Here is a 17,750-nt window from a genome sequence, read left to right as displayed (position 1 = left end):
CATTCTGGGGCTGTGCAGCTCTCCCTTTCCCACCTCTGTGCCAGCGCTGCCCCAAATGACCAGGCCACTGCTCCGTGCCATCGGTTTACTGGTTTTAATACCCACAGAAGCACAGAGAGGGGGTTTGGGCGACACGTACCCACTCCGAGCCCGAGGCAGTAGCTTCTGCCTTTCCTGGGAAGTGCAAAAGCCCCCCTGCACCCCGGAACGGGTGCTGAGCTGCAGCACAGCTTGGATGTCCCTGTGTCATGCCCCATCAGCGTGTCTCAGGATGAGGATCCTTGGGCCAGAAGTGGGAGAAAGCAGCCGGAGGTGATGCTGGCACATCAGTGCCATCACCTGCCTGCGGTCCCCCTTTGATTTCGACTCTGTTGTGACTCCAGGAACAAAACACCCTTTGTGCTACATTTTGGGTCACTGTCGGTTCCTTTTGAGGGGATCTTTAGTTATTAGGATTTCTTTGTACAGATATAAAACAAACAAGGAGGCAGACACCCAACAGTAAGGTGTCATGCCATGCCAGGATCTGTGCTGGTGTCCCGGTGACGTCCCCATCCGCGCCGGCTCCAGGGCCTGGGGAGGTGGTGGCTCCCTCAGTCATCGGGGGGCTGAGCCAGGCCTGGGGGGGGACACAAGAAGCCCCAGGTGAAGGGAAAGCCCCAAAGGCAGATGCTGAGGGGACTGGGGGAGTCAGGGGGAGCCCTGCGCTCACCGGGGTGGCAGGTCAGCTGGGGCGGCTCCCACATCCCATCCTCCTGGCACCGGATGATGGGTGAGCGACGAGGGATGAAGCCGTGGCGGCACTGGTACCGCGTGATGGAGCCGATCTCGTAGCGCTGCTTTGGTTTGCCGAAGGCGTGGGCGTTGCTGATGGCAGGGGGCGGCCCACACTGTACTGCAGGGGGGGGGAAAGGGTCATTGCAGTCAGCTGTGGATGAGGACCCCCAAACTGGAGCAAACCACCCCCCAATAAACCCCAAACAAGCTGAGGGTCCCATACACAGGACCTGTTTCCCCACTGTGGGGATGGTGGGGAACCTCTAATTTGGGGTCATAGAGGGGTGCAGTCCCAGCCCCTCAGCACAACTCCTGCCCAGGGCAGGGATGGTCACAGCTTACCCAGCCCCATTTTGCAGGTGTAGGAGAGGTGGTAGTTGCAGGGCACGTCACTCCACTGGCCCCCATCGTGCCACACGATGACCACGCAGTTCTCCCCGGAGAGAAAATAGCTGTCGGGCTGCCCAGGGTGCCAGTTCTCATAAAGCTGGGGGGACAGGCAGGACGGGGTGCATGGGGCACCCCAACACACACTTTAAGCTGGGGGGGAGCCGCACCAGCGCACACCCATCTGCAGCCTCCTGGCTGTGACACCCCCGTCGGGAATAAGGTCCCATCTCCATGCCCCTTGGCATGGCTTTGGGACCCCAAATCCTGGGGTCTGGCTCACCCATGGCACCCCTGAGGATGCTCAGCCTGGCAGAGGCAAGTGGCTCTTGGCGGGGGGCGGGCTTCAATGCCTGGTCCCAGGGTTGGACCCATCCCGCAGGCACATTCCCAAGCGATGGAGAAGGATGATGAGGTGCCTGGGGAGGGAGGGGGTGTCTTCTCCCGGGGGGCACACAAGGGCTGGCAGCCTGACTTACCAAGGGGCTCCCATCGGACCACTGGAAATCCCCCTCAATGGTCCGGTCGTTCAAGCCAATCCACTGGTACTCCCTGTACTGGTCTGAGGGGGCAGGGGGAGTGTTGAGGTGGGGGGGGGGGGGCACAGCCAGGCCCCCCAGCACCCCCTGTCAGGCGGGGGCCCAAGGGATCTGGAGGCTGAATTTGGGGAGAATTGCGGTCTGGGGGTGAGTGCGGGGAGGTGGGGGTGTCCCCAGCCCTGCGGGGCTGGGCTGGGGGCTGGGAGGTTTGGGATTTGGGGACAAGGGGAGCCCCGAAGGGGACACAGCGGGACCCCCCACCCTGCACCCCCGGGGGAGCGGCGGGACGGGGCTAGCCGGGAGAGGGCGGCAGAGCTCTGGGTCCCCACGGTCCTGCCTGTTCCTGCCTGGCCCTGCAGGTCCCTGCCTGGCCCTGCCAGTCCCTGCCTGCCCTTTTCTGGTCCGACCGGTCCCTGCCTGTTCCTGCAGCTCCCTGCCTGCCCTTGCCTGTCCCTGCCTGTCGCTGCAACTCCCTGCCAGGTCTCTCCCTGTTCCTTCCTGCTTCACCCTCACATCCCTCCAGGCCTCTTTGCTCTCTGCCCGGTCCCCACTGCTGTTGTCCCCTGCTCTGCCTCCCTCTGCATTTACCCCCCCCCCCCCACTCCCTCCATGTCTGCTTTCAGGCAAGTGATTGCTTTGCCTTCAAATTTACTTGCACATGTCCAATGCTCTTCTGGTCTGTCCACCCATCACACATCTATCTCTCTGGTCCCATGTCTATCCATGTATGTATCTATCTGTCCATCCATCCATCCTCCATCAGCCCAGCAGTGACCCTGCTGTCTGTCGCTCTTCCCCTACCGCTCACTAGCCAAGAAGCCAGTGAGCAGCTAATCACACTCTGGTCAATCCATCATATTGGCTATTTCCTTTACTCTTTATTTTCTTTGACTTCCCTAGACTGTGTCTGCCTCTTCCTCAGCACAGCAGGGTAGGGCTCTGCCTTGGCTCTCGGCCACTTTTTGGCTTAAGGTTTAAAACTTGAAGCCCAGCTGAGGGATGCTGAGGGTCCCGTGGGCAGAGGTCTGGGGGAGGATGCGGCGGAGTCTGGGGCAGCACCACGTACCATTGATGAAGTCCTGCTCTTCGGGGGTCAGAATGGTGGCCAGGTGTCCCCCGTAATGCCTGCACTGGGTCTCCGCATCCTCCCAGCTCCTCCGGGTGGAGAAGTGCTTGTAGCAGGCTCCCTGGAAGCTCTCCCAGCCGGGGCTGCACTTCTCCAGCACTGAGCCATGGTAAGGGGGTAAGGGGGGAGAGAGGAGACGGTCAGGGTGATGGAGCCCAGCTCACCAGCAAGCAAAAAAACCCCAAAACCTGATTTCCCCACATTTTTGTCTCCTGGGCCGCTGCTTCAGCAGCCGAGGCTGCAGCGGGAGCTCAGCGAGGGCCAGCCGGTGCGGCCATGGTAGGACCTGGGGAACTCACGTCTTTCACAGCTGCTGCCTCCATAGCCCGGCAGGCACAGGCAGGCGAGGCGGGCACTGTCCTCCATGCAGGTCCCTCCGTTCAGGCAGGGGTTGGGGACGCAGTCACCTGCAAGGCACACGCAGCCTTCCTCACTGCGGGAGCTCGGGGACCTCGTTAGTGCCCAGCATCGTTAAAGCCTCATCTCTGCAGTGAGTAGCCCCACAGCAATCAGGTCCCTGATCTGGTCACTGAGGTCACCAAGTGTGGGGCAGGAGAAGGACTCGGGCACACGGTGACGTGCCTGCAGCCACCCTGTCTGCCCATGCTGCCCTTGGTCCATGGGATGCACCTGGCTCAGCTGCCCCAGCCCAGAGTTGGCTGGACTTGGGGCTTTGGCCTCCCCCCAGGGCACAGGGGTGTGAGCTGGATGCTCTTGTCCTCTGCATCAGTGGGCTTGCTGCCGTGCCAGCCCCTGACCTGCTCCCGTTGCCCAGAGACAGCTCCTGCTTTCCCCTGGAGTCATGCAGCAAATGTGTTTTGGGAGGGGAACATTTAAAAGGTAAAACCTTCTGCATGTCCGAGCTGCACGTCCTCAGCCTGGCGGCAAGGTGAGCCTTGCACCTGTCCCTCTGTTGTCACCTTCAGCCTGGCCGGGGCTGATAACTCAGCCGGCACCGTCCCCAACCCGCATGCCCCCACCAGCCCATTATGGTCATTAAGGCGCCCGGAGCACATCGTGTGCTCCCAGTCCTGGCTCAAGAGCATGATTAAGGGCTGCCGCCAGTGCCGGCGGAGCGAAGCCTGAAAGTCCTTGACACCCTCCAGCCTAATGATGCCCATTTAATGGTCCTTGGCTCGGTGGATCCATGCCGAGGACAATGCTGCCACCCTCTCCCATCCCCAGGCACCATCACCTCCCAGCAAGGTGCCAGCAGCTCACTCGGGACACCCAGCTCATCCCCAGCAGACCGAGGCAGGGAGTGGGATGAGCTATTTAGGGCCCTAACACCACACAGCCGGCTCTTTCTGAGCATCTCTCCTTGCCAGAGCAAAGGCAGCCATCCCACGAGGCCTGGCCACCCACCACGGAGCATCCCCTGTGCTACGGGACTCAGCAGGGCACTGCCAGACCAGGGGGACAGGGAACCCGCACCATCCCCTCTGCTGCAGCTGCCCTTGCAGGGAGCCAGGAGGGCAGAGGGGGCAGGGGCTTGGCTGCTATAACCAGCATCGGAGCTGGGAGCATCCTGGCATGGGGGCCAGAGGGTGGGTCTTGGTGGGTGACAACCGCCCGTGGCAGTTCATTCACCCACTGCTTGCCCATCTCAGCCCCCATGTAGGGGGAGCAGGGCTTGGCGGGGGGGGGGGGGGGGCTGTGCTCCCTGGGCGGACTTCAGGGACTTCAGGGCGCTTGGCCATCGAGGGCTGCACGAGGCAGGGTGCTTTAGGTGGGGCTCTGCACCCCATAACCCATTGGTGCCCCCCATGGCTCCAGGGGTAGGAAGCCCCCCTATGCTAATGTCATGCAGCTTCCAGCCCTTGTTCCTCCTCCCAGGGCAGTATGGGGTGAGCCAGCCCCGGGGGGGGACCACACAGAGGGTGCAAAGCAGCCGTACCCTAACCCCCACCTCACACGGGGTCCCATCCACCCTGTTCCCCAGGGACTCGCAGGTACGGGGCGGGCCAGGGGATTAGTTCGTCAGTGGGAGAGGCGCGCAGGTGGTGAGCGAGGCAGCAGGCGCAAGGACGAAGGGAAGAGCTAGCCGAGATGCTTGTTCTAGAAAGCTTTTAATTCCCTTTATTAGTATCACTGTTAGTCAGAATAGGGTTTGGGGCCTTCTTTTGATTTTTTTTTTTTCATGGAAACAGTCATTAAAACACTTCACAGAAGTAGAAGAGATTTAAGTGCATGCAGAGCTCAGACCAATTTGTTTGACAAATATGTGCTTCTCCAGACCTGTAACCTTCCCTTACCCAGCTGAGGAGGAGAGAGAGAGAGGAGAGAGACAGACAGACAGAGGGAAGCACAGCATGAAGGAAAGGTGTTGGCTTTTTCTAGTGCCAGACAGCAGCCAGGAGGGCTGCCCCCAGGGTGAGGGTGGCACAGCGGGGACCCCCGGCCGAGCGGGTGCCTTCCCCGATGCTGGCCCGCTCGGTGGGGAGGGCGGGCAGGGGGGCAGCTGTGCTGGGGGCCGGGTCCCCCAGTGGGGTCCCCACCGGAACCACCCCAGAACTGCCAGTACGGGGAGAGGTGAGGCCATCCCTGCGGGTCCCACCTGGTTCTCCGGGAACGGCTGCAAGGAAACCCTCCACGGTTGCAACAGAGGGAGCGGGTTGGTCTTCCTCATCTTCCTCCTCCTCCTCCTCTTCCAAAGATGCAGCAGGCATCCCACGGTCAGTGCTCGGGGGTCGCGGCACAGCCTCCTCACCTCCCGTGGCTGGCACGCTGCTGCTGCCAGGCACCTCCGCCGTGGGGACAGTGCTCCCGTCCCCCAGGGTCGTGGGCGAGGGGAGCCACAGGGCCCCCGACTGCTCTTCTCCCTCCTCTTGTGGCTGCAAGGGCGCGGGGGGCAGCGGGGACGCCCCGGGGCTTTCGACCACGTCTCCCGAGATCTCAGCGTCTTCAGCGGCAGGGATGGGGGTACTCACGCCACCGGACTTGTGGCCACGTGGGGACATCCCACCAGACTCTCGGCTATCTGATGAGGTGGCAGAAGTGGCACTGGTCGGCAACGTCACCCGGTGCCCGGGTGCCCCAGGGCTGGCAGCGTGGGCTGGACGCCCCATGGCATCCCACGGGCGGTCGGGGCGGTGTGTGGAGGCGGTGGGACTGGGTGGCCGGGGAAACCCCTCAGGAGGCTCCATGTCACCTTCCGTGGCCCCCGCAGGGGATGGGGTACCGGTGAGTTCCTCTGTGCCCACCCGTGGGGCCATGGAGAGTATCTCCGTGCTGGCAGCTTCATCCGGCTCCATGGGCTGGCTGCGGTCTTGCCCTCCGTCCAGGCTCTCTGCCGATATGCTGCCAGGGTCCCTGCCCAGCGCTGCTCGCTGTTCCTCCTCTGCAAAGGGCAAGGCACAAAGGCAGTGAGACACCGGCACCGGGGAGCCAGCCAAACCACGGGGCCGCAGGCACCAGCATTGCCCACCAGCACCGCAGATCCTGCCCACGGTGGGCAGAGCTGGGGAGGGGGCAACACCAGCACAAAGATGCACAGGGAGATGGAAATGGCCCCGAGCCCGTGTGACGTTGTCCCCTCTGAACTGGCACGGCAGACCAAGCTCTGGCTCGGCCACTGCCAAGCCCAGCCCCAGCACAGGCTTCCCTGTGGCAGGGGCCATGCTCAGCCCCTCAACTGATGTGCCTGGCCTCCTCTCCCTCCGGCTGCCAGCACCCTTCTCCAGCTCTTTGCGCTGCTAAACTGCGGGCCAGCACCAACCTTGCACGCGGGACCCCAGCCAAGGGAGGGACAGACAGATGTCCCCACACCAGTGACTTGTGCACAGCCCTACACCAAGACACCAGTGCCCCGGCCATGGGTGCTCCCTCTGCAGGAGGGATGGGGACAGCTGGGGCGACCTGGGCACCCATGGGTGCCTCTGACCTCTCCTTGCAATCCCGGCACCTCCATCCTTGCGGCTCCTCTCTGCACCCCAGCCCTGGCACCGCCGCAGCGGCTGCTCAACCTACCCGTGCCGGACGGCTCATGCCCGGCCACTGTGCACTGCCCAACTGTCCCTGTCGCCCCATCCTCCTCCGCAGGGGATGAGCTCCCCGGTTTTGCACCACAACTAAGCAGGATGCCTGCCTTGGGAATGGCCGGGACCATAGGGAAAGGGGCGGAAGAGGTTGGGTGACCTGAGGACACGGAGGTATCTAGCGGGGGGGGCCGGGCCCCTGGCCCAAGTGCGTCTTCGGGGGACAGGCTCGGCTTTTCCAGCTCAGTGTCCTTAAAGAAAGGGACGGCGTATATAGCCCCTCGTGACTCAATCTCCACTTGCGCTTTGGGCAGCTGCAGCTCCTCCAGCTTTTCTGCCACTGTAACAATCTCCTGGAAGCCCTCGGGCTCTCTGGCTTGGTATTTTCCTGCAGCCTCAGGGAAAGAGTTTGTCCCTTCTGTGGGCAGAAAGAAAGTGGGATATTACTGCCCCGTCCGGGTCCCACAGCAGGCAGAGATGCCCTTGCCCCGGCATGGGGCTGGAGCCCTGGGACAGCCTGGCACCCCGGTGGGGATCCAGCTCTCCTCGACCTCCCCTTGCCCCTCTACATAGGGTCAGCATGGGGCAGGATCAGGCCCTCTCCACGTGCTGCTGGAGCCGGCAGAGCCAAAAGCCCCAGCAGGAGCTGTGGGGCTTGGCAGCACGCAGTGAGGCCAGATCCTGAGCCCTGTTTCCCCGAGGCGATGCTGATTTACACCACCTGCGCTGGCCCCAGAGCCATGTGCCAGCCCGGCTCCCTCCGCCTCCGTCTGGCCAAGGCTCGTGGCTTCGGCAGGCATCCAGGCACCGCCAAATTTTACACTCGCAGCATTTTCTGCTCGTCCCTGCCCTTCCCGACAGCGGCTCTCCCCCCTTCTCCTCCTCCCCCTCCAGCAAACTCTAATCCTTGATGCACACCGGCACCCCCAGCCACAGGGGGGTCCTTCTCCACACCCCCATCCCCATCCCAGGGAGCGCAGATGTGCACGGGGAGTTAGTGGGTTACAGGGATCGCGGATTCATAGCACGGGTCCATCCTGCCTAACCCATGGGTTTCCCTGCCAAGAGATGGGGAAACTGAGGCATGGAGATGCTCAGCATCCAGTTGATCCGGGGGACAGCATCCCCATCCCGCAAGCCCCCATGACCCTGAGGGGATGCACAGAAATGTGGTACTGGGAGGAAGGAGCAGACAGGTGGCTCTTTCTCCCTCTGTGCCTGTTATCTCTGCTAGCCTCCATCCTTGCTCATCCCCTCCTGGCTTATTGCCCACGTCAGCCAGTGCACAGACCATCCCTGGCAGCACAGGCGGTTCAGTGCCACTGCCTGCATGTCTTGTTTCCTATTCACCGCAGTCAGATATTGCCCAAAATCAGCCTTGCAGGCTGTGCCCAGCAGCCCACAGGGACCTGGCAATGCCCCCGCCCCAGCTGGCAGCCACTGGGGGATGAACCATCCCGGAGCCATGCCCACGCAGCTCACACAGACCGATCGTGCCACGCAGGACATCCCTGTTCTGTTGCGTTATAGTGGCGTGCAGTATTGAGGACATGCAGGGCATCCCTACTTTGTCGTGATATATCAGCATGTACTACTGAGACCATGCAGAGCATCCCTCCTCTATCATGACGTATCAGCATGCAGTATCGCGACCATGCAAGTTATCCCTCCCCTGTCACGATATATTGGCATGCAATATGGAGGTGGTGCAAGACATCCCTATCCTAGCACGACTGAGACGGTACAAAACACCCCTGCACTATTGCAGTATTGCAGCATGGAGAGCACGCAGGGATCCCAATGCAATCCCAACCCTGCAGGAAATCCTAGCATTGCTGCACCCAGTGCTCAGCACGTGGGTGGGCTGGAGCCAGCATCCCGCACCCACCAGGCATCTGTGCCGCTGCCCAGAGGCTTCCCGAAACCTCACACTGGTCCCTGCCTGGGACCATCCGCAGGCCGGCAGGGTGTCCCTCTTTACCTCGAAAGCAGTACGCATCGTATCTGCTCTGGGCATCGGGGAATCCCGTCTGGTTGCGGAAGAGGAAGATGGTTTTGACACCCGGCAGGGCCCCGCCGCAGCGTTCTCGAGGGGTGACGATGGGGTAGCGGACACTGCCGTCGGCCAGCCAGCCGGGACTACAGGCATCCAGCCCTGCGCTCCAAGCTGCGTAGAGCTGCCCCGTGCTTGCCAGCTCCGCACCCAGCGCCCGGCAACGTGCCGCCGCCTCCTCCAGTGTGAATTTGTCTGGGGCTGTCTCCAAAAAGATCTCCCCTGCAAAGAGAGGAAGGAGACGAGCGTCAGAACTGGGGAGGGGGGCATGGGCTCCGGGAGCCCCCTCACCTCCTCCGTGCTCTGCACGACCCCAGGAGCAGGCTTGGAGATGGGGACCTCCAGCATGGTCCCCGCAAGGAGAAGCACCAGGAGCTGAAGGGTCCTGCCTGCCTCCCTGCCTGCCTCACTGCCTGTGTCTGGTCTTCCCGCACATGCACAGGACAATCGCAGCACAGGCATGGCTGGAGCTCTCATGCCACGCGGGATAGCTGCCCTCGCAAACGGAGCTGAGACTTTAAAGTATCCATGAAAAGGACTGCAGAGGAGCAAGTCCGCGCCCTGCACGGTGCAATCCATGTGCGGGACATTTCTAAGGGGACCTGCAAGCCCAGTGGATGCTGTGATGGGGCTTCATGCTCAGAAGGGCCGGAGATCGCTGCCCTAAGGCACACCACGTGCCAGCCCCCACGACCACACCGGTCTCCCCCTCCCAGCGCATCGCACCTCACACACCAGTGACCTGCACTGCATCACTGCCACCTGCCTGGCATCACCCGGACCAACCCCGCCACAGCTGCTGGCGGGGAGCCCCATTGGGGTCCGAAGGAGGGACCGGACACCCCCACGCACACCCGGCTGGGAGGGATGTGCCCGAGCTGCAGGAGATGCAGCACCCCAGTGTATGCAAAGCACGGCACGAGCTTGCCCAAACCCTAGAACACCACGCAGAGTTATAGCCGCGACATGCTGCCAACCCAGGGCAGATCACCCTTGGCATCCGTCAGCCCTGAGGCCAGAGATGGGCACCGGCTGCTACGAGGGAGAGAGCCCCACACCTTGCAAAACCAAACCAGAAGCACTTCTTTGGGAAGCAGCACAGAAAGTCCCTATGCTTGTGTGCATCAAAGTGCCCAAAGCTTTGCAGAGCTCAGAGGTTCCAGAGCCAGCAACTGTGGTTCAGGGTGGCTTTTTCACTTGGTTTTACAATGGGTTATGGGGACGAGTTAGCGCGGCCGCAAAAGCAGGGGAGGGCAGGACGGGGCTGGTGGCACCACAGGCACCTGGGAGGTCCTCGGCGTAGCAGTACACGTCGTACATGTCCTCCGGGTCCACCACCCCGTAGTTCCTCACCCCGGGGAAGCCGTTCATGTCTCCATAGCAGGCCTCGCGGGGTGTGTGGATGGGGTACCTGGGGCAGGAAAGCACAGGGGAGGGCTGGCGACTCATGGAAGGGTGAAGGGGGAGGCAATGGGCGCAATACCCGGGCGGCAGTGGTGCCCACCTGACAGTCTGGTCAGCAATCCAGCCGGCATCGCACTGCTCGTAGCCGCCGAGGTAGGCAGCATACAGCTGCTCGGGGGTGGCGATGCGGGCACCGATCCTGGCGCAAGCTTCCAGCGCCTCGGCGAAGGTGTAGGCATAGCGCATGGAGCCCTCCCGGTAGTGAAACACCACTCCTGTGGGGGAGCGGACATGGGCATGAGCAAGGGTGTTCATGACAGCTCCCACCTGCATGGGCACATCTGCACCCAGGTGCCCCTCTGCAGCAGCCCCCCCACCCACAGGGGTGCATCTGCACCTGGGTGCAGGAGGGGTTTGCTGAGCCAGGAGAGGGCATCTGGGCAGGGTGGACCTCTACCCCCCCCCCCCCGCCCCAAATCCCACCGCTCCCCACCTTGAGGTACCTTTGACTTTGACATCGAGGATATCGTGGCCGTCCTCGATGCCGTGCTGCACGTCGCAGCGGTAGATCCCCGAGTCGTTGGGCCGCAGCTCGGTGAGCAGCAGAGAGGCGTTGGTGTAGCGCTGGTGGAAGATAGGCAGGGAGGCACGGAGGCGATAGTCCTCGCTCACCTTCACCCTGTCCCCCCGGGCTACCAAGATCTCCACCTCCCTGCCCTCAGAGATGAAGGTCCACTTGACCCGGGGGGTTCCCAGGACTGCCCGGCGGCCGGCTGTGCCAGCAGTGGGCTGGGGGCCGAGGTAGGTGATGAGGCAGGGAATGGTGATTTCGCCTGCCAGCACGGCGTCGAGGGCTGGGTGGCGTGGGATGGAGACCTGCAGAGCCTTGAGGTCCTCTGGGTGGGAGAAGAGAGGAGCCATGAGCAGGACTGGCATGGGGTGCCCCACCCCCACCCCAACACCCCCACCGCAGGGCACCGATGGGGCAGGGAGCAGCACAGATGTGGCCCATGATGCCGAGTTACCTGTACCATCTCCGGGTCCAAACACCTCCGGGACCACCGTGGGGGCAAACACCCAGAGCAGCAGCAGCGGGAGGGCTGAGGCCATCCTCTGCCCTGCAAGGAGGAAGGAAAAAACACCGGCTGTGCTTAAAATCCAAAGAAGCATAAAAAATATCCCTTCCCTGCACGAGGGGGAGAGTCACGGAGAGACCCCAGCCCATGTGTGTGGGGATGGGATGATGCATGCGGCATCAGGGCACAGAGGGAGAGGCCAGCACCAGCACGGCCACGGGGTAATCTGGACCTTGGATGGTGAAAAGAAGGAAACGTGCCCTGTTTAACAGGAGGAAGGAGACAGCACGAGCAACTGGGACCATTGGCTGGGTGCCACTGGGTCCCATCCAGCCCCACCAGCCTTCCCAGGGAGCCGGGTCCCCTGGGGACAGCAAAGCCCAACCTGGCCCCAATGGCATGGAAAATCTGAGCCCAAACCCTGGCCTTGGCGTGCAGGGAGACGATGCCAGAGCTGGGGCTGTGTGTTCACAGGCGCCGCAGTGAAAAACCTCAGAAGGGTTTTTTTTAATAGCTGGTGTTGAGCAGGAAAGAGGTAGCAATCCCCGGCCAGGGAGGCGAGTGTGCAAGCAAGGCATGCACGTGTGCGCTTGTGCTTCTGCACGCGTGTCGCAGCATGCACACGTGCGGGTGCGCACATGCATGTGCATGCGCTCATGCACGTGTGCACTGCAGGAGGGGGGGTGGGTTGTGCGGTGGGGGTTGAGGTCAGTGAGCTGCCGGGGAGTGGGGGGGACACAGCCGAGGGCACACAAAGCACAGGGTGGAGGGGGAGGGAAGGAGCAGGAGAGCTTCTCTTTGGCATTCAGCTCACGCCGGAGGTTCCCCACGCGCAGGCTGGGAAAACCGGGGCCGACCAAAGCAGCCATTATGTCCCAGGCCTCTCTCAAGGCCGCCTGGCACAAAGGGCTCTCCCCTGCAGGCTGGGGATCGGTGGCTGAAAGGAGAGCCCAGTGGCTAGCACTGCCATCACTGGCCCCCAACCCTCCCCGGGGAAAAGCACAGGAGACCGCTGGGGACGCCGGGCACGTCGTGGAGGGGCTCTGGCTACCCACGGCCTCTTGCAGCCATCTGGAGAGGAGGCCGATGCTGGGGATGCGGGGAGATGCCCCTGCATGGTGTAGGGGAGCACAGCCCCAGTAGCCCCTCACCCCTCTGCAGAGGCTCCTCAGGGGGCTGGGGGTTTCCTCAGCTCCCCGCCCCCCCCCCCGCCCCGTACCGTGGATGCACCATGGGGTTCCCCAGGACAGGAGCATAGCAGCCCTGAGACTCAGAGCAGCTTTTTAATTTATGAACTCTTTGTGCTGCATTGATTTCAGCAGCCACAGAAGCGGATTTGGCACCTCCACAGCACTCTCTGGGCCAGGTTGCCAGCTGCCAGGGCCAGCCTGACGGGAGGCTGTCCTCATCACCTGCATCCCTCTGCGAACAGTGCTATCTGAGTTTACCCATGGGACCAATGCAGCAGGGTGAGGGTGTGAATACAGACCCGGCACCACACACCATGCACGCACAGCCCCTGGCACCAAGCTCAATGGACATGCAGCCCCTGGTACCATGCACCATGAATGTACAGCCTGTAGCACCAAGCAGGGTGGACATACAGCCCCTACCACCATGGACAATGGATGTACAGCCTGTAGCACCATGCACCGCAGACATACAGCCCATAGCACCTCACACCATGGACACAGAGCCCCTGGTACCACACACCATGGACGTACAGCCCCTGGCACCATGCACCATGGACATACAGCCTCTAGCACCATCAATGTACAGCCTCTGGCACCATGGATGTACAGCCTCTGGCACCATGCACCAGGGACATACAGCCCCTGGCAGCAAGCACCATGCATGTACAGCCCCTGGCACCACAGACCATGCATGTACAGCCCCTGGCACCATGCACCAGGGACATACAGCCCCTAGCACCAAGCACCGTGGACGTTGACTATCATGTGCAGACCACAAACCACCCCCCCTTCCCAGCAGGAGCTCGGCACGGGCAGCCAAAACCCAATTGCCCAGGACCCGGCTGGTGGTGCCAGAGCCAAGCTGGGGGCTTTCTGTGCTCCGGTCAGATCATTTGAATTCAGCCCCACAGCTCTGGAGCGAGGGACAAAACCCTCCTGCTCAGCGGCCATGGCCAGGCTCCAGCGCGAGGGCTGGCTGCTGTCCCCCCGGGCGGCCAAGCAAGGAAGGCTTTTGTCGCGGGTGCCTTTTCTTCTCGTTCCCAAGGCGCCGAGGTGGCGTGAGCAGTGGCCGGCAGCAGCGGCCATGAAGCCCCAGGGAGGAAATTCAAGTGATAAAACTCTGCAGGAACAGGGCAAGCTGGGGTGAGTGGGTGTCTGCTCCCCTCCCACGCACCTCCCTGGCTGGGACCAGGGTGCCGGCACCGGGAATGGGATGTGGAGAGGGTTAAACCTAGTTTCACCCTGCCCATGGGCAATGCCCCAAGGGCCTGGAAGAAACTTTCAGACATCACATTTGGGGTTTGGGGTTGGATTTTTGGGTGGGTTTTTTTTCATATTTGCCACAAATGGAAAATTTTTCAGCCCACATGTCGGGAGAGAAAAGCTGGGAGCAGGACTAGGGAAAGGCAGCCAAAAAGCTCAGAGAGGGAGGGATGGCAGCGGCTCGAGGGGCTCAATCGTCTCCGAGACCTTGGAGCTCAGGAGCCGCTGGGGACGGACCGAGACATAGGCACGCATGCAAGTGGTGGGGCTGGCTAACCTCCATTTCTGTGGGAAACCAGGTGGAAAATGGAGCTGAAGTCTATTTTGGGACAGGAGCAATCTTTCATTCTCCCCTGAGCTCGGCCCCACTTTCAGAGGTGGCTCCTTGAACACGGGGCCAGTGCAATTTGGAACTACAGCACCCGGTCCAGGGTGAAAGGCAGGAGATGCTGTGAGGGGATGGCTGAGGGCCGGATTCCTTCCCATCTCCAGAGAGGGTCTTTCTCTTCCATGGCCCCCTTGTTCCCTCCATGTGACAGTTACTCATCCAGGCTCACAAGGTGCCCTGCCAGCCTGCAGCGAGCCGGGGGGAGGGCAGGCAGCGGAGTGCTGGCTTTCCAGGGATGCTCAGCTGCAGAATGAGTCAGCAGCCATGGGCAGAGTCTGGCCCCGCTCCAGGCACAAGCGGGCAGCCCCATCCCCACCGGCAAAGAGCTTCGGACACCCCACTGCCACCCCAGCCAGCCGGCCACACTGATGTCCCCATCCACACACACATCCATCCCGGCACACACGTGGCTGCCTCCGTATCAGTTTCCCCCTCCTTGCTTCAAACTGGCCCTTCATCCAGGATCCATCCCCATCACTGGATGTGCATGGGGTGCAGCCGTGCTTGGTGGGGGTCCCCGGAGCAGGGCAGTGCCGGGGGACACACTGGCTCCCCTGAGAGGAGGCTGGGGTGGGAGGGCCGCACTCTGCACAGGGGATGCAGTGGGAAGCACCTGGCAATCTCTTGGCAGCAGCGGCTGGCAGAGCTTAAAAGGCCGGAAGCAGCTGGGGAGAATGGGGGGTCCCTCTGGCTGCCAGAACCGCTCAGACCCCCCTATTCCAGCAGGGAGAAAGGGGCTCCTTGTTGCAGGGCTGGGATGCAGGGATGTGCCCCACCCATAGCAGGGGGACCAGGGGAGCCCAGTGAGGGTCCCTGGGGAGATACAGTCCCGCACGGAGGGGTGGGGGTGAGAGCAGACCCTATAGGAACCCACAGGGATGTGTGAGGCTGGGTGAGCATGTCGCATGCACACGTGAAGGTTTGCACACCCATCCCTGCCTTTCCTGGCTGTGGGGCTCTGGTGGGGAAACTGAGGCACGAGGTGGGACAGGAGAAGTGTGGGATGGAGGATGGGGGGGTCCCAGATTTCGGCACTGCTGCTCAGATGCATCCCGCTAAGCCGGGACTCCCCAGCCCCTCTGCACGCTCACCAGCAGACTTGCAGCTCCTTGCTCCCAGCACAAGATCACCTGGTCTCCCAGTTTCCCCAGTCTAAACCCATTCCCCAAAGAGCAGCCCTAAAGCATCCTGATCACCCTCACACTGCCATGCACATGTCCAGCAGCTGGAAAAGGCTCCAGGCTGGGGCAGAGGGAGTTTTTCCCACCCCTCCAGCAACCAAAAGGAAGAGCAACAGGTTCTGGGTTGGATTGAGATGGGAGAAGTCAGCATGATGAGGGAGGCTTCGGCCAAAAGCGGTTCCCGGAGGGGATGCTCAAGGGCAGCCCCTTCATCCCAGGGATGAAATGCTCTGGCTGTGAGAGGGGAAGGGGATTGCAGCAAACTGCCCCAGCCAGGGGCACCCCACAAGGGACCTGGGGTTCACGCTAGGGCTGCTTGCTGGAGAAAAGCCATGAAAATCCCGCAAAATGTTTCTATTTTCCTCCAGCCCCTCCCGTCCCCAACACTGGGACACTTGGCAGAGCCTGGGGATGGAGGTGAGAAAGCCGGGGGAGGATGGGGAGAGCCAGTGGTACCCTGCAGCCACCCCAAACCCTGGGCTCTACCCTAGCCCCTCTGGGACAAGGCAGCTTGCCCCTGAAAACGTCCCCATGGAGAGCAGCAATGCAACCAGGCAGGAGAGAGGGGAGCTGGACCCCTGGATCTCTGTGCAAGCCCCTGGCCAGCTCCATGCCTCAGTTTCCCTTTCCACTGCTACCCTGACTGCAGCATCCTTGGGACAAGGACCTGTCCAGAGGTTCTGCAGGACAGATGGGGAGGGCTCCCCAATGATGGGACACCCCAGACCCATGCTGGACCCCCAGCAGCTCTCCCAAAACAAGAGTCCCATGCGAGCAGCTGCTGAAAGAGCCCCAAAAATCCCCCTTATCCCCAGTGCCGGCTGGGCAGCAGGACAGGCTGGGCTCCAGGCTGTGGCAGCCAGGCAGCACCAAAGTCCTTTTTCCAAGAACCCCCCCTTCAGCCCCTGCTCTGCCTCCAGTGCTGCAGAGCCAGCACTGGTACAAGCTGATCCACTAAAAAAAAGAACTTGCAGAGCGATGCTGTCCTCCTGGGGGGGTCGGTGACAAGGACAAACCTCTCCAAAGCGGGACCATGGGGACCACCAGCTTTGAGCATTCTCTGCTGCAGGGCAGGATGATGCCTTGTCCCCCCTGTGCCTGCATCCCATGGGGAAAAGCACAGGGAAAGCTCTCGGCATCCCCACACTGGATCAGCTCTCCTCTTTCCACCAGCGCAGAGGTGAAATGAGATATTGAAATTAATAGCGCAGTACGGCAGCAGGCAGCTGCCCGGTCGGACCATGCATCACCCCGTGGTTGACCGTCGGCCAAGCCCAATGCTTTCCCCGCATCCCACCTTGCTCGGTGCGCGGTGGCAACCCCGCGGCGGCCCTTTTTCGTGGTGGGGGGAACGGCAGCGCTGGGGGGGGCTCCCCTTCCCGAGGGCCCCGGTGCGGGGCTGAGCTGCGGCTTCTCCGGGGCAGTGCAGGCAGCGGTCAGCAGCAGGTTGGCAGGACGGCTGGGAACGAGCTCCACCAGGCATAAGTGCAGGCACCGAGAAAAGAGGAGTCTTCTGTGTGTGTCTGTGTCCTCGTCTCTTTTTTTTTTTTTCCTTCCCCTTTCCCTCCTCCTTTTATATTTATTCCTTCCCCTAATTAAGGAAAAAAAAAAAATTATTACCGTGTTGGCAGGCGCTTCGTCCCTCCCCTTCCCTCCTTCCTGGCAGCTGGCAAACCCAGCACGAGACGCCGAGCGCGCGCGGGGAGAGGAGGATGCTCAACCCAGGCACGTTATTTAACCCAATGCAGCAGAAGTGGAAGAGCAGCCAGACCTGGCTCTCCCAGACCCAGCTGGAGAAGGGGGTCCACCCGCCATGGCCCCCCACCACGGCACGGGAATGCCCTTTGGATGGTTATTTCTAATATTTGGCAGCTTCAGCTGGATGGAGAGGAGGCCACCGGTAGGTGTCCCGGTAGCCAGCAGACGCTTTGTCATGCAAAACCCCCTTTGCTGGTGAGGCCACAGCAGGTCCCCATGTGGGTGGAGGCACTGTCCGGGGGCTGGAGGGACCCAGGGGCTTCGCCAGCCCCAAAAAGGTGATGGGAGCAGCCAGACCCAACGTCCCAGCATGGCACTCACAGCCGAGCTTGGTCCCACAGAGAGCATGTGCTGTGCCTCAGTTTACCTACCTGCATCCATGTCATGGGGACCAAGGATAATGAATGTATCTTTACATTTGATGGTTTGCAGATTGCTCCTGGAGGGACATGTTGGGACCTTGGTGCCCTGGGCACCCAGTGGGATCCAGGGTGCAGCTGGGGACCCTCCTTTGCAGAGCCCAGCCCCACGGGAGCATGGCAGAACCCATGAGCCAGTGTCAGGGCTTTTTTTAACCAGATCTCACTCAAACTTTCTCTGGCGTGGAGCATCCTCTGCCCAGGGGGGC

General features: G+C 61.8%; 1 protein-coding gene across 5 annotated transcripts; it reads right to left on the bottom strand.

Moving 5' to 3' along the window:
• Positions 1–80: 80 nt before the first annotated feature.
• BCAN (brevican) lies at positions 81–16,931 on the bottom strand. Of its 5 annotated transcripts, XM_030024302.1 has the most exons (15): positions 16,662–16,930; positions 11,289–11,381; positions 10,767–11,159; positions 10,364–10,538; positions 10,143–10,270; positions 8,788–9,081; positions 6,799–7,224; positions 5,981–6,169; positions 5,387–5,809; positions 3,129–3,236; positions 2,770–2,928; positions 1,644–1,726; positions 1,120–1,264; positions 713–895; positions 81–619 (listed from the first exon to the last, which is right to left on the bottom strand). In XM_030024302.1, the coding sequence occupies exons 2-15, from the start codon at positions 11,371–11,373 to the stop codon at positions 594–596; spliced, it is 2,817 nt and encodes a 938-aa protein (XP_029880162.1). In that variant the 5' UTR covers positions 11,374–11,381; positions 16,662–16,930; the 3' UTR covers positions 81–593. The 5 variants fall into 5 exon arrangements, with proteins under 5 accessions (XP_029880162.1, XP_029880160.1, XP_029880161.1 ...); XM_030024300.1 differs by having other exon boundaries at positions 5,387–6,169; XM_030024301.1 differs by having other exon boundaries at positions 5,387–6,169; positions 6,967–7,224; positions 16,662–16,928.
• Positions 16,932–17,750: the final 819 nt, after the last annotated feature.

The sequence above is a fragment of the Aquila chrysaetos genome, chromosome 9, assembly GCF_900496995.4.
Source record: "Aquila chrysaetos chrysaetos chromosome 9, bAquChr1.4, whole genome shotgun sequence".
Classification (NCBI taxonomy): Eukaryota; Metazoa; Chordata; class Aves; order Accipitriformes; family Accipitridae; genus Aquila; species Aquila chrysaetos.
This window is presented reverse-complemented; position numbering and strand designations above follow the sequence as displayed.